Source organism: Leptonychotes weddellii, chromosome 1, assembly GCF_054177405.1.
Source record: "Leptonychotes weddellii isolate Sample4059 chromosome 1, ASM5417740v2, whole genome shotgun sequence".
In the NCBI taxonomy this organism is placed as follows: domain Eukaryota; kingdom Metazoa; phylum Chordata; class Mammalia; order Carnivora; family Phocidae; genus Leptonychotes; species Leptonychotes weddellii.
The window spans coordinates 11014589-11029466 of NC_138369.1; the positions used below are offsets into that span (position 1 = coordinate 11014589).

At 52.3% G+C, this 14878-nt stretch overlaps 2 protein-coding genes across 8 annotated transcripts in view; one reads left to right on the top strand and one right to left on the bottom strand.

Moving 5' to 3' along the window:
* Positions 1-475, bottom strand: part of FKBP8 (FKBP prolyl isomerase 8) — a 10107-nt gene extending 9632 nt beyond the window's left edge. For 2 of the 4 annotated variants that reach the window (XM_081815633.1, XM_006747360.3), the window contains exon 1: positions 345-453. The gene's annotated coding sequence lies outside the window, so the exon portion shown is untranslated. Of the gene's footprint in view, positions 1-155; positions 176-344 lie in introns of those variants that run through there. The other 2 variants (XM_081815646.1, XM_031018227.2) reach the window with 2 other exon arrangements.
* Positions 476-7052: 6577 nt separating this feature from the next.
* KXD1 (KxDL motif containing 1) lies at positions 7053-14492 on the top strand. Of its 4 annotated transcripts, none has more exons than XR_014144082.1 (6): positions 7053-7192; positions 9970-10091; positions 11071-11223; positions 12552-12598; positions 13527-13824; positions 14236-14492. XR_014144082.1 is itself a non-coding variant. In XM_081815653.1 (6 exons), exons 2-6 carry the CDS (start codon positions 9991-9993, stop codon positions 14265-14267), a joined length of 555 nt encoding a protein of 184 aa, XP_081671779.1. In that variant the 5' UTR covers positions 7053-7192; positions 9970-9990; the 3' UTR covers positions 14268-14492. The 4 variants fall into 4 exon arrangements, 3 of the variants coding, with proteins under 3 accessions (XP_081671779.1, XP_006747424.1, XP_081671785.1); XM_081815653.1 differs by having other exon boundaries at positions 13527-13748; XM_081815659.1 differs by lacking the exon at positions 7053-7192 and adding an exon at positions 7206-7227 and having other exon boundaries at positions 13527-13748.
* Positions 14493-14878: the final 386 nt, after the last annotated feature.

Consider the following 14878-nt stretch of genomic DNA (forward strand, 5'->3'; position numbering starts at 1 on the left):
CCGTCAACCTCCCACCCAGGCCCCCAACGCCTCATGCCTGTCTGACGCCACCAGTCTGGGGCCCCCGACCCCCCGCACCCCTCGGGGCCCCCGGCCCTGCACTTCTCTGCCAGCACCGCCCCCACCCACTCCCCTCAGTCCCCTTTGGTTCCCACCCCCGGCCGCCCGCGCTCGGCCGCGCCCCCTCTAGCACTCCGACCCTCCGCGCCCCCGGGCTCGCCTCCCCCCGCGGCCCTTGGCCCCGCCCATTGGCCCCAGCCCCCATCGCCCCAGCACCCAGACCAGCCCAGGCCTGGGCAGCGCCCCCAGCCGGCGCAACCCTGCCGGCGCCCCGGGACACGTGCCTCCGGCTCCGGGACCCCCGCCTGGGGTCCTGCGCCCCCCTCCCCGCCCCCAGCCGCGGCCGCCGCGCCTCGGGAACCAGGCTCGGGCGCCCGGCCCCGCCCCCACCGCGCCAATTGGCCGCCGCTCCTGCGACTGCAGCAGCCATTGGTCCGTGCGCACATCCGTCTCGGGAGCAAGCACCACCCCCTTCCTGCTTGTTTCCGCGGGGCGTTCTTAAAGGGGCAGAAGCTGCAGCGCCACCCGGAGCGGGGGCGGGAGCGGGGGCGGGGGCGGGGGCGGGAGCGGGGGCAGGGGCCGGGGTCTCCGGACTGGAGTCTTTTCGCCAATCCGCGCCGCGCTGCCTATCGGGACTCACCGTTCCCGTGTGAGCTTCACCTTGCTCATCTGCGAAATGGGGATAAACACTCCCGTCCACGCACTCTCACCTTGGGGGGCTTTGGGGAGGACAGCCCTAAAAGGTAGTTCCTTAAGGAGCTCAGACTTGACCGTCAGTGCAGCTCTGGGACTGCTGGATAACCCACCCTTAAGCCCTAATTAAAGATGTGGACCCAAGGTCTCGAGGGGAAGCGATCACCCAAGGGCACACAGAACCCCCGCCCCTCGCGTGGTCGGTCTAATCCCCGAAAGATTGTCTTTTGCATAGAGAAGAAACTCAATTAATGGTTAGGTGAGCGACTGAGCAAGCAGGGCTGCTGGAAAGTTTCTCCTCCCTGCACCCTCTGCCAGAGGGTGATAAGGTACCCATGGCCTCGGGAGAAGGTGGCAGCTTCGATTAGTTGGGTTTTTATGGATCTTGTTTTGAAAAGGGGGGGACACTTACTCTTCCCTCTTTCTATTTTATTTCCTTCCCAGGAGTTACCCATTTACAGAATGATCTCGTTCATTCTTTTGCTTCTCTCCCTTCATCCCTCTCTGCTCCATCCTGGAAAGAATTTTGCCTGTTTTGTCCCCACTGCATCCTTGAGTGATGCCTAGCACCTACGGTATGGGAGTTCAATAAATGAATAATTGAATGAATGAATGAACAAACGAATGAGTCACTGCCTATTGGAGGTAGCTAACACTGGAGTAGGTAACTGGTTTTGGAAGTAACTAACTTTTCAGACTGGTGCTCCTTCCAAGGTCACCTCCTACAGGAAGCTCTCCCTGACCTCCCCAAGGCAAAGCCTGATTGGCTGTCCTTTTAGCTTGATGAACCTTCACTTCATAACTGATTTTATGTCTGTGCCATTATTTGACTTACCTCTGCTTTGCCCACTAGATTGGAAAAACCCCATAGTCTGGGAAGGGTCTGTTTGTCATTGTTTTAACACTGGAGCCTACACAGTGACTGGCACAAAAGGAGAGGAGGTGGGGGGAATTCAGGGAAATCACTGTGGTTGGAAGGAAGGCAGGCTAGCCAGCCAGAGAGGTGCTAGGCTGGTGAAGATATGTGAGAAATATCCTGGGAAAGAACAAATAACCCCTGGGCCAGTGCTGGTTCTGAGGGACTTGGACTACTCCCTGTCCATCTCTGAACCTCAGTGTTTTCATCTGCACAGTGGAGTCTCTTACCAATCCAGCCCCACCTCTGTTATAAGGGCTGGAAGAACTATAATAAACAACAATGATACTAATAAGTAAATAACTAAGTTAGATACAAACTGATAACAGCAACTATTGCAACACTAATAGTAATAGCCGACACTCATCAGAGGTGAAGGCAAACATTCACATGTATTTAATCCTCGCATCAGCCTTATGAAACAAATGCTCTGATATTTGCAGACCATGTCATTGACTGCATGGTATTGTGATTGTCAGTTTCCTGGTGAACTAGACTTTTTATTGTTATGATGTGCTCCTCTTTATTTCAATGTTTCTTGCCTTGGATGGACTTTGTCTGATATTAAGATGGCACATCTGTTCTCTTTTGGCTCATTTTTTTATTTTTATTTTTTTTATTTTATTTTTTTTAAGATTTTATTTATTTATTTGACAGAGAGAGAGTTAGCGAGAACAGGAACACAAGCAGGGGGAGTGGGAGAGGGAGAGGCAGACTCCCCACTGAGCAGGGAGCCCGATGTGGGGCTCAATCCCAGGGCCCTAGGATCATGACCTGAGCTGAAGGCAGACGCTTAACGGCTGAGCCACCCCGGCGCCCCATTGGCTCATTTTTTTAAAGATTATATTTATTTATTTGTCAGAGACAGAGAGAGCGCACAAGTGGGGGGGCAGCAGGCAGAGGGAGAAGCAGGCTCCCTGCTGAGCAAGGAGCCCAACACAGAACTCGATCCCAGGACAGCCGGGACCATGACCCCAGCCAAAGGCAGATGCCCAACTGACTGAGCCACCCAGGCGTCCCTTGGCTCATTTTTTAAATGCACCATCCTTTTGCAACCTTTACCTTCCATCTCTCTGTATCCTTACATTGTATGTGTGTCCTTTGTAAGCAGCACAGAATTGAGTTTTGCTTTTTGATCTAGTCTGCCCATTTTTGTCTTTTAACTGGGGCATTTGGCCTATTTACATTTAATATAATTATGGACCTATTTGGACTTAAATTTGACTTCCTGTGTGTTTTTTCTCTGACTCACCTGCTCTGTGCTCCTTTTCTCTCTCTTTTCTTGCCTACTTTAGGATTGGATGCATGTTTTTTGGTAAGACTATCCTCATCTTACAGATGGGGAAACTGAGGCACAAAGAAATTGCCTTGTTCAAGGTCACAGTGATGAAAAACAATATAGGTCAGGTCTCTTCCCCTGTTGAGCTTTTATTTCACCTAAGGAGCTGGATATTGCACAATGATTCAGGTAAGTACCTAACTGCAGCTGTGATAAGCACTAAATAGGAAATAAAACTTAAAAAGTGGCAGAGAGTGGCACCTGGGTGGCTCAGTCGTTAAGCGTCTGCCTTCGGCTCAGGTCATGATCCTAGGGTCCTGGGATCAAGCCCCGCATCAGGCTCCAGGCCCGCATCGGGCTCCAGCCCCGCATCGGGCTCCCTGCTCCGCAGGAAGCCTGCTTCTCCCTCTCCCACTCCCCCTGCTTGTGTTCTCTCTCTTGCTGTGTCTCTCTCTGTCAAAAAAAAAAAAAAAAAAGTGGCAGAGAGCGGCTTCCAGTCCCCAGACTTGGGCCTCCCCCAACAACGTCCCCATCACTAGTCTGAGTGTTCCCATCACTTTTCACCGTCTCCCTTGAACACAAAAAGGAGAAAAATATTTTCTTGTCTCTACTCCACTCTTCACAAAACATTCGGGGCCAACCAAGTCCCTTTTAGCCTTGACTTGAAGCCCTCATCCCTTCCAGGACCCTCATAAATGTTTCCAGGCTCCCAACAGAACCCGAGGGACCCATTGAAAAGCTTGGTTTTTCCAGCCTGGGCCTCTTCTGCTGCAGTCTGCAGACAAGAGCCATGGTTTCCAGCATTCCCCACCCAGGCTCTTCCCTCAGCACTGGCTGCTGCCTGACTCACAGAGCTCCACAATTCTTCCAGAAATCAAATGCACGCTGTGTGCTTTCCCACCATCCTGCCTTTGCTCCTGTGATTCTCTCAGTCCTGAATGATTGTCAGCACTGAGAAAACTCCTAATCCTATCCCAAAACCCCATCCAGATGTACCTGCTTCCTTGCCCCCAAACGAGTCCTCATACCCCACTCTTCAGGTTCCTCCAGGCTTGCATCTCTCCTCTCTATAGCCCTGCATTGTTCCCTTTGGTACTGGGATTATCTGTGTCAGACCCTGTCTCCTTTCATCCTCCAGGGCTAGGCAGGGACTAAGTACTCTCTGGATCCCCACAATATGGGCCACATCCAGAGGAAGTGCCTAGAGGGTTTACTGAACAATTTTTAAAACTTCTGAACTAAATATATAAGAATCCTGTTCCTCATTAACTTTTCAATGAATGAAGGCAACAGAATCTGGGAATAATAATACTTTACCCTCAGTTTATGGAGGGCTTATAGTGGGCCAAGCCTTATTGTAAGGAATTAATCTGTATGATTTTATAAGGCTAAGCCATTTGCCCAAGTCCACTCAGCTAGGATGTGACAGAGCTGGAATTAGAACTCAGGTTTGTCCCGGGCGCCTGGGTGGCTCAGATGGTTAAGCGTCTGCCTTCGGCTCAGGTCATGATCCCAGCGTCCTGGGATCGAGTCCCGCATCGGGCTCCCTGCTCCTTCGGAGCCTGCTTCTCCCTCTGCCTCTCTCTCTCTCTCTCTTTCTCTGTCTCTCACGAATAAATAAATAAAATCTTTAAAAAAAAAAAAAAAAGAACTCAGGTTTGTCCAATTTCAGGGCTCCTAAAGAGTCTTCCATGTACCCAAGGGCATGTGTGTATCTTCCAAGCTGTCAACCACGTTAAGAGGCAGATGCCGTGATCACTCATAGTTCATAAACTGAGACCTAGAAAAATTAGATGCATAATATATAACATATACACATCATAAGACCTCAATAACTAATGATAATTGCTAACATTTATTGAGCAAGTACTATTTGCCGTTTTGTTCATGCATTTAACTTGAATTACCTCACTTAAAGTGCATCTTTGTATCATTATGAAGTCATGGTTTTCAGTGTATATAAAAGAGAACAGATATAGAAGTAAATATAAATGTGTATGCATTGGTTAGTATACATATTAGTATTTTCTAACTCTTACTGCTGAGAGGATCTCTGAGCAATGATACTCCAGTAGCAGTGAGCACACCCAGCAGCCAGATCTTAGTTTCTCAAGACCATTCTCCAAGAAAAGGAACCAGGCTCCTTGGAGAAATAGCTGATTCCAGGGATATTCCAAACCAAGCATGGAACATCTTGTAGTGCTAAAAGTAAGGAAGTTCTCAGAGAAAGATGAAGACATATATTTTTTAAGATTTTATTTATTTATTTGACAGAGAGAGACAGCGAGAGAGGGAGCACAAGCAGGCAGAGTGGGAGACGGAGAAGCAGGCTTCCCGCCGAGCAGGGAGCCTGATGCGGGGCTCGATCCCAGGACCCTGAGATCATGACCTGAGCCAAAGGCAATTGCAGGCGCCCCGATGAAGACATATTTAAAAAAAAAAATTTTTTTTTCAAGGGGAAAGGGAGAGAATCTCAAGCAGACTCCCTACTGAGCATGGAGCCCTATCCCACGACCCTGACATCATGACCTGAGAGTCGGATACTTAACCGACTGAGCCACCCAGGTGCCCCAAAGATGGAGACATATTAAAAGAACATAGAAGCTAACCTAAATTGGCAGCAAAGTAAGTAATGAATTAATTGTAGGGGCGCTGGCTGGCTCAGTCCATAGAGCATGTGACTCTTGATCTCAGGTTGTGAGTTCAAGTCCCATGTTGGGCATGAAGCCTACATAAAAAAAAGAAGAAAAAAAGAAATTATTGTAACCCACAGAATAAAATAAATGCTCATGAGTTCATAGTGATATAAATACTTGAATAAATGCATAACTAGAGAAGAATGGACAGCTCTTTACAATAGAATTCCAATTAATAATTAATAAACAGAAAATCACCATAGTAATTTTTGCTGGCAAGAGCCATGGATGGATACTAAAACTAGTGGGTGAATATATGTTAAAAAAAAAAAAAGCAGGGCGCCTGGGTGGCTCAGTCAATTAAGGGTCTGCCTTTGGCTTTGGTCAAGATCCCAGAATCCTGGGATGGAGCCTGCTTCTCCTTTTCCCTCTGCCCCTCTCCCTCTCCCCACCCCCACCCCCGCTTGTGCTCTCTGGCTCTATCTCTCTGTCAAATAAATAAATAAAATCTTTAAAAAAAATAATTAAAAAAAAAAAGCTAGGGTATTTGCATGGTCTCTTAAGGTATCTCCCCATAAACTACTTATTGCAAAGGGGAAAAGGGGAACTTAACAGTTGAGAAACTGGCAGACACTGCCTTAAGCAAGTAACCAAAGTCAACATCACCAATAATGAGACACATTAGTATCTTGTGACTCCAGATATGACGTACTGAGAAGGACACAACATCACTTCTGTGGGATTCCTGCCAAAAGTGAGAAACTTCAGTCTAATCATGAGGAAACATTGGACAAACCCATATTGATGAGTTGTCTACAAAACCAGCACTGATCGGGCGCCTGGGTGGCTCAGTTGGTTAAGCGACTGCCTTCGGCTCAGGTCATGATCCTGGAGTCGCGGGATCGAGTCCCACATCAGGCTCCCTGCTCAGTGGGGAGTCTGCTTCTCCCTCTGACCCTCCCCCCCTCATGCTCTCTCTCTCTCATTCTCTCTCTCTCTCAAATAAATAAATAAAATCTTTAAAAAAAAAAAAAACCAGCACTGATCTTCAAAAGTATTAAGGTCATAAAAGATTAGGAAAGACTGAGGAACTGTGACCAAGTGGAGAGACTAAGGATACATGACTAAACGTAACATGGGATCCTTCCTGGATGGGATCCTGGACAAGAGAAAGGTCACCAAAAGCGAAGCAGGGACTGGATGAATCTGATTCCCAACCTAGAAAACAGGATGTCTGGCTCTGGGTCAACCACAGGCCACTTGAGCACTGCATGACCTTGAGGGAATACCTGCCCCTGCTGAACCTCAGTCTGACCATCTACTAAGTAGGACGCCTTTTAGAGTCCCCCGCCCCCTTCAGGGCTGTGGCGCATCTCGGGCCTTGGAAACCACGCAGGCGCGAGAGGGACTGCTTGATTGGCTATTCGTTGTGACGCACTGGCCAACGGTAGCAGCACCTAAGCCCCACCCCTTCCTGCCGCGCCTCCTAGCACGCACATCGGCGCCGTGCACGTCGCCTACACGCGGGGTCGCACGTATGGTGCGTGGTGACGTTGTGGCGGCGCGGGCGCCATCCCGGAAGCGCGAGCAAGGCCGCCAGATGTGCAGGTGCTGCTGCCACCGACGCCGGGGCCGAGTTCGGGGTGGGGCTGGGGACGCCGGGGCCGCTGGGGAGCCGGGCCGGGTCGGGCGCGGCCCCCGGGCTGTCGCGGGGTGGGACGCGGCGCTGGCCACATCTGGGCACCATTCCTGCGTCCAGGCCTCAGTTTCCCCGACCGCGCAGTGTATTCGCCGGTGGCGCTACGGGCCGGTTCCGGATCCGGGGCGCGGGAGCTGGGGCCGCCTGTGTTCAGGCTGTGCAGTGTCACCCGGAACCAGGCATTGCCCTCTTTGGGCCTCAGTTTCCCCGCTTTGCAGGGGCGGGGCGTGAGGGGGTATGCGAGTCCTACCTCACTCGCGGGTTTTGCTGAGCTTAGGCCGCCAGATTAAATTCTGCGTCGATAACTGGGTGGAATCCTGGCGCCTCCGCCTTGCCGTGTGACCTTGGGTAACGGAGCCCACCCCTGTGAGCCTTAGTTGCCCTTGGAGATGATAGTGTTTGCCTCATAGGGATGATTGGGGATTAAATGAAGTGCTGTACAAGTGTTTGCTCTTGTTCTTGGAAGTACCAGGGAGCCCCTTGCTAAAATGCTGGTTCCCGGGACCCGCCCTAGGACTTCATAGCCCCCCTGGAGAAACAGTCTGCTCCGAGCCCAGCTCCTTTATCACTGTTGGTTTCAGTCCTCACAGATAGCGCTGTGAGATTCTGATTGTTATTCTCATTTTCTGGATGAGAAAACTGATTGAGGGAGGTGAGGGGACTCTCCCAAGATCACACAGCCTCCCTCTCTGCGTGTTTCCCTCATAAATATATTTGGAGCAGGTGGTCATTTCCACCTTGTATGTGGGCCAGACTGTTAGGGAAGTCTTCCTGAGAAAGGCAGCTGGGTGGAGAGTGTGCCTTGAATCCCTTGGCCCTCACATCTGGGAGCCAGAGACAGGAAAGAGCCCTACTTTGAAGCAGAACCGTTTTCCACAGGCCCAAATCTTGTGCCTGCCAAGCACTAGCTGTGGGGCTTCCTGCCAGAGGAGTCTGCCCTTTGAGCCCAAGTATCCTCTTTATACATGATCACACTTCTTTGGAAATGTGGATACTGTGGGTGTTGGTATCTGGCACATAGTAGGAACTCAGTAAACATGTGGTTATTGGGTGGGGGGAACTTCACCAGGTGTGGCAGTTTATTTCCAGAAGGCACATAGGGGCTGCAAATGACTTTTGGCCTCCATGCTTTTTGGGGAGAAAAATACAAGCTGCTATTTGTAAATGAGGCCATTTCTCACACTCACACACACACACACGCACACATCCGTCCACGTTTCTGTGTTTTTTTCCTGGAAAAATTCAGAAGTCTGGCAGAAGTCAGTTGCTGTAAGAAGCAGCTGTCCCGGCATAGGTGGGCACTGAACATCTGTTCAGATTCACAGCTTTGTGGATCCTGTAGACTGTGGGCATTTGAGTTGTGACTCAGGTTTCCTGGCTCTGTGGCAATGGTCCAGCTCCTCAGTTTCTGAGTCTGTTTCCTAATACGTAATTAAGGATAACAGTTCTCAGTGTATGAAGCTTAGTGGTTTGGTTGCATACAGTAAGTGCTCAATAAAGAGGAGGGTGGATCAAGTGGGCTCTGAAAGCCTTTCCTGGTCCTGCATGTGAATCTCAACCAGTTGCAACTGGGCCTTTCTATTGGCAATTAAATATGTGGACCTTAGAGCCAAGCTATGTCAGGATTCCGGGTTTTGCCTGACACCGCCCCCCTCCTACCCCCCGGAGGGTGAGTGCTGAACCTGTGGCCCCCTCCTGCCCTGGCATGGTCTAGGAGGCCCCCACCCACCATGATAGTCATCTGTCTAGCCACAGAGCCATCTAGGTTGCAGGGGCCCACAGCCTGACTGAAAATTTTGGCTTTAATTGGCTAATACGAGTCTACAGTCAGAGCTGAGTTTGAAAGCCACCAAGCTAAGTTCTGGTGATCCCTTGCTGTGAGCCAGGTTCTGGGCTGGGCTCTGGAGGCAGAGACATGCTTCTGTTCTCTTGGAGCTGACATTGCTTTGGGAGTGACAGGCAAAAAAGTCAACTGATTGGGCGCCTGGATGGCTCAGTCAGTTAAGGTTCAACTCTTGGTTTCAGTTCAGGTCATGATCTTGGGGTCATGGGATCGAGCCCGGGGTCAGGCTCTGCACTCAGCAGGGAGTCTGCTGGAGATTCTGTCCCTCTCCCTCTCTCTCCACCCCTCCCCACTGCTTGTGTGTGTGCACGCACACTCTCTAAGAAATAAATCTAAAAAAAAAAAAAAGGTCAACTGATAACTAAGATAATTTCAGGAAAGGATGAGCCAATGAAGCAGTAAGACGAAGTGCTAAAAGTGACTGGTGTAGGGGATAGTCATCAAAGATCTCTTGGGAGAGAAGGTAGTGGAGGTGGTGATGATTTGAGAGGGCAGTCATGCATGTGGGGACAGCAGGTGCAAAAGCCCTATGGTGGGATGAGCAAAGTCAGGGGGATGTGGGTGGAGGCTGGCAGATCTGTGCAGGTGGAAGGTGGCCATGGGGACTTGGGCCCATGGAGACTGGGGGCCACAGAGGTGGGTGGGTGATGGGATTCTGATGTGCTTGATGCAATTTACAAATATGTCCTTCCAACACCCCTGAATTCTCAGGATGACAAAGCTGAGGCTCAGGTGGTATGACCGACTTCTGGTCATGGGGCCCAGGGTTCCCAGCCCCTCCTTTCTGCCCCACCTACCCCACTGCCTGGTGTAGACTGAAGACTCCCTGCCTGCCTGTTTCAGGCAGCGGAGGAGGAGGAAGAGATGGACCCCCCGGACTCGGCCTCGAGGGTCTTCTGCAGCCGCATCCTGAGCATGGTGAACACAGATGACGTCAACGCTATCATCCTGGCTCAGAAGAACATGTGAGTGGTGGCCAAGAGCTGTGGGCCCCGGGCGTGGGAAGGAATCTACCCGCTGGCTAGCATTCTTGCCCTGCCCGCCCTTACCCTGGGCCCACACTGGTGATAAAATGAAGGAAATGAGCAAATCTGCCGGCTGGCTCCAAAGTAAAATTCCTTCCTGGCCTGGAGGCGAGGCCTTGGCACAGGAAGCAGGGCTTTGGGGTGGTTTTGCAGCTGTGGATGGCTTGGCAGGGGCCGCAGCAGCTCCTATCCCAGGGCCTGGGGTGAGGAGTTGGGATAGGAAGGGACTGTAGGAGGGGATTTAAGGAAGCCAGTGAGCTGGTCTCCGTTAGGAGCCTGGTCTCTCAGAGCCTAGGCTGTCTCTGCAGAGTATCTGTGGTCTTTTGGAGGGGCCATCAACAGCCTTTGCCCTCCTTGGGGCTTGGCACTGTGACCACCACAACCTCACCCTAATTCCAGCCTGCTCTGTGGGGAAGAAAATCTTACACAATCTTGGGGTGGAAGCCCAGCCTCCTGTGGCTTTATATTTGTGTATTTAAGACAAAGCTCTTCCTTCCATTTATGACACAGCACAGACCTGATACCCTTCCATCTCTCATCCTGTGATGGGGGTGCTGGGTTTGTCTGGGTCAGATTTAGGCCTGGCCTGGTGAACTCCCACAATGAGGGGAGACAAAACCAGACACAGACCTTCCTGGCCTCAGGGTGTCAGGGCTGGGCCAGAGGAATAACCTGGGTCTAGAGAGTCAGGGGATTCAGAGTCTGCTTGAGGGAGGGAGTAAAGGCTACTTGGGTAGGGTTTTGAAGGTTGAATAGGAGTTTGCTAGATGGCTCAAACAGCAGGTAGAGTTCTGCAGGGCAAGGGAACAACACACGCAAAGGTCATGGAACAGGAAGGGGCTTAGCATGATTAGTTTGTAGGGCATGGCCATTTTGTAGTGCATGGTTTGTAGGGCTGGTACCTTTTGTCTGCCGCCAGGCTGGACCGGTTTGAGAAGACCAACGAGATGCTGCTGAATTTCAACAACCTGTCGAGCGCCCGCCTGCAGCAAATGAGTGAGCGCTTCCTGCACCACACAAGGACCCTGGTGGAGATGAAGCGGGACCTGGACAGCATCTTCCGCAGGATCAGGTGGGTCCTCAGCCCCTCCAGCCTCTGCCTCCCCCTCTGAGCCTCAGGTTCTTCCCCTCTTCAATAAGGACCATCCACTCCACATAACAGAGCAATGGGGAGATTCAGCTCATTTGTTTTTTGAGGCTTCAGCGCTCACTTAGCATCTGAGAAGATCCGAACTTTGGGATGACAGATCTTGAAGTTTCTGAATTTCCGTTTTATTTATCTTTCCAAAAATGCAACATAGCACCAGATGCATAATGCAAAAGGCAGGCAAGTGCAGCCCGGGAAAGGCAAGCCTTTGGTCCTCCAGTCCCCAACCCATGAGGAGGCATATGAGATTGCTGGGTTTGGGGGGGTCCCTTCTGAGCTGTTTTCTGTGAGGACAGAGAAAAATGCTCAAGTCCCCGAGCACGCACCCGGGCCGGAGCGAGCCAGAGCGGCAGCCGTCGTTCCTGCTGACAGAGCCGCTTCCTCGGCCCCGGGGGGGCAGCCGCACCCACTGGCAGACTCAGGAGCAGAAATCATGAGACAGGCCAATTCAGTCCTTTATAAAAGCACATCTTTTCTGGGGCGTCTCATCAGGCTGGTTGCCCAGGCGTGGTGTTGGGGGTGAGCAGGAACCCCAAGCGTTGGCACCCTTTGTGCGTATCTGTGTCACCCAGGAAGAAGATACTTGCTTCTGCCCCATTGCCCTGTGGGCAGGGACCCAGCAGTGGTGATACTTCTGGGGGGCACTGGTTGGCCATAGTCAAGGATGAGACTTGACTATCATTCTTTGTAAACCCCTTTATCATTCTTTGTAAACATGACTTCATGACTTTGGGGAAAAAAGGAAAAACACCTGGATAAAAATGAAGCGGGCCTTTCTCTGTGAACATCGGTTTAACGTGTGCAAGTACCCAGTGTCTGGGTGTGGCTTAGCCACGCCTGGCCCCCACACAGACACTCATCCGCCGATGGGGGACAGGCTGGGACAAGTCACCCAGAGGAGTGACTGCCGAGGAGGTGGTGAGGAAGCTTCCTAGAAGGTTATCTGGGCAGAGGGGGGTTAGACCTAGGAAGGGCATGGCAGGTAGAGGGCCCAGCCCGACTCAGCACCGAGGACACGCACAAGCTCTGTGAGAGCTGGGTGGCTGCCATCTGCCCTAGGGGTGAGAGGTTTGCTGGGCTGAGCACATGGGCCTCCCTCCAGCCCAGGAGCAGAGAGTGACAAGCGGTGTGTGTGTGCGGGGAGTTCCCATCCCCCACGCACTTGGAGCTGGCAGCAAGGGTTCCTGGCGTGCACCAGGCCCAGCCTGTCTGCTTGGCAGGTTCAGCCCTGTATGCCTTCCCTTCCCCCGCAGGACGCTGAAAGGGAAGCTGGCCAGGCAGCACCCGGAGGCCTTCAGCCGTAAGTGTCACCCAGGGCTCCTGCGCCCCACGTCTGGCCTCTGCACCCGCGGATGTCAGTACCCTCAGCCCAGGGCTGGCTGACCCTGATCCCGGGCCCTGGTGGGCAGTAGATGCAGAGAGATCTGGTGCAGGGAGCAGGGGCGGGGGTGCTTGGCTGGTCTTGGCAACCTGTAGAGCAGGTGCTGGGACCAGGATCCCCCTGGGGGGGAGGTTACACAGGGGAGTGTGTGTAAGAACGATGACAGTCCTTGCCCAAGGGGATGTAACATAGCCCTATGAGCCAGGCTCTTACCTATAACCACCCATGAAGTGGGGGCTGTGAGTATCCCATTTCATATAGGGGGAAACTGTAGCCCAAAGGAGCCGTGACTTCTCAGAGGAAGTGCAGCATCTCCCATGCTGAGCCTCAGTTTGCCCCCTCTGCCAAATGGGCCAACATTTTCCCACCCCAAGGCCGCTAACAACCATAGGCACAAAGGCAATGCTGTCGGGGCGCCTGACTGGCTCAGTCAGTAGAGCATGCAACTCTTGATCTTGGGGGTGTGAATTCAAGCCCCACGTTGAGTGTAGAGCTTACTTTAAAAAAAAAAAAAAAGGCAGTGCTGTCATCAGGCCTGGTTTATAGAGCAGAATGCTGAGGCAAGGGTGGTGAGAGGCCTGGCCCCAGCAACACAGTCAAGAGGGCAGAGCCAGGCTCAGGCTCACCCCAAGGGCCCATGTTGGCTTGACCCCAGCGAAGCCAGGTCCTGGCTGTACCTTGAAGGAAAACCTCTCACCTTCCTGGGCTCAGTTTCCTCCTCTGTAAAATGGGCCACATTATGCCCTGTGGGGTGGCAGGGGAGCGGTCAGGGGTCATAGGCCCAGGTACTCTCTCATCACAGTGTCCACCACAGTGGCTAAGCCAACTCCTGGCTTTCATCCCCCAGACATCCCAGAGGCATCCCTCCTGGAGGACGAGGATGAAGACCCCATCCCACCCAGCACCACAACCACCATTGCCACCTCGGAACAGAGCACGGGCTCTTGTGACACCAGCCCTGACACTGTCTCACCCTCCCTCAGCCCCGGCTTCGAGGACCTCTCCCATGTCGGGTCCAGCTCCCCTGCCGTCAATGGCCGGAGCCAGACGGATGATGAGGAGACACCGGGCGAGTAACACTACTCCCTGGTGCCCCGAGGGGTCTCAGGGCAGTGGCACTCCCCCGGTGTCTGAGGTGGCAGCAGGTAACCCTGCCTGGAGATCAGCAGCTTCGCCACCCTGTTCTGTCACCCAGGGCTCCCCGGGGGACCTGGCTCCCTCTGGGGGTGTGGAATTCCTAGGGGGTCTGTCATTCCTACTTCTTCCTCATTGAGAACATGTCTTTTGCAGACCCCTCTGCCAGACCAGGGGATGACCAGCTCAGCTGGAGTTGTTGGGCTGGGTGTGAGGGAGCTTTTCCAGAGCCAAGCTTGAGGTCTGCTAAAGGCTCCCAAAGACCAGAGCCAGATTGCCCCTGCCCCGGTGCCCCAGTCGAGACCTCCTCAAAGCAGACCAGCACTGTCTGTCTGAGTTCACCCCAGCCCATCCCTGCACCTACCAATTCTGGTCTCCCTGTCCCTTCTTCCAACAAAAGTATTGAATACTGTCTCCAATAGGTATCTCAAGGAGGTTTCTGAGACAATTGTAGAAGGCTCAAGATGGAGGCTGGCCATTCAGCCGCAAGCCTGATAAAGCCTGTGTTTCTCTGACCAGAGGTGTGAACCTTGAAGGCCCAGCAGGCCTCTCCCAGGGCCTCCGTGGAGCAAGCTGAGCCACCTTGGAAAACAGAGTTAAACGGAATATTTTTGTACCCGATGTTTACAGATGCTATTGGGAAGTTATCAATAAAAAGACTCTGTTACTAAAAAGGGAAGGGTGTACTTAGCAGTGGCTTCCTTCCATCCTTGGGCCCATTAGGCCATAAGGGGAACAACTGCAGGATGTGAGACAGGAGGGGTATGGGCGGCCAGGCACCACTGAGCTAGAAAGAGATGTGGCTGCTCTTGGTGGGAGTCTCCAGTGGTAGCAACCATAATAACCCAAGTTCCTATCACCACCTATGTACTCACACATGCTGTTCCCACTGCTCACAACACTGTTCCCTTACCTCTATGAATAACTTCATCTCCATATCTGCCTCAGGATGGACTCCCCAGGGAGCCAGGCTGGGTCCCGTTCCTCAGTAGACACTGTGTAGAGTTCCCTCATCTTTTAAGCACTTAGAAATTGTTATTAAAGGCCTCTTCCTAGACCCAAGAG

Coding starts and splice junctions, on each gene's coding strand:
- KXD1 (XM_081815653.1), top strand. CDS start 9,991: ATGGACCCCCCGGACTCGGCCTCGAGGGTCTTCTGCAGCCGCATCCTG. Junction 10,092..11,070: donor ATCCTGGCTCAGAAGAACAT/GTGAGTGGTGGC, acceptor GTCTGCCGCCAG/GCTGGACCGGTTTGAGAAGA. Junction 13,749..14,235: donor GGATGATGAGGAGACACCGG/GCGAGTAACACT, acceptor TGTCTCCAATAG/GTATCTCAAGGAGGTTTCTG.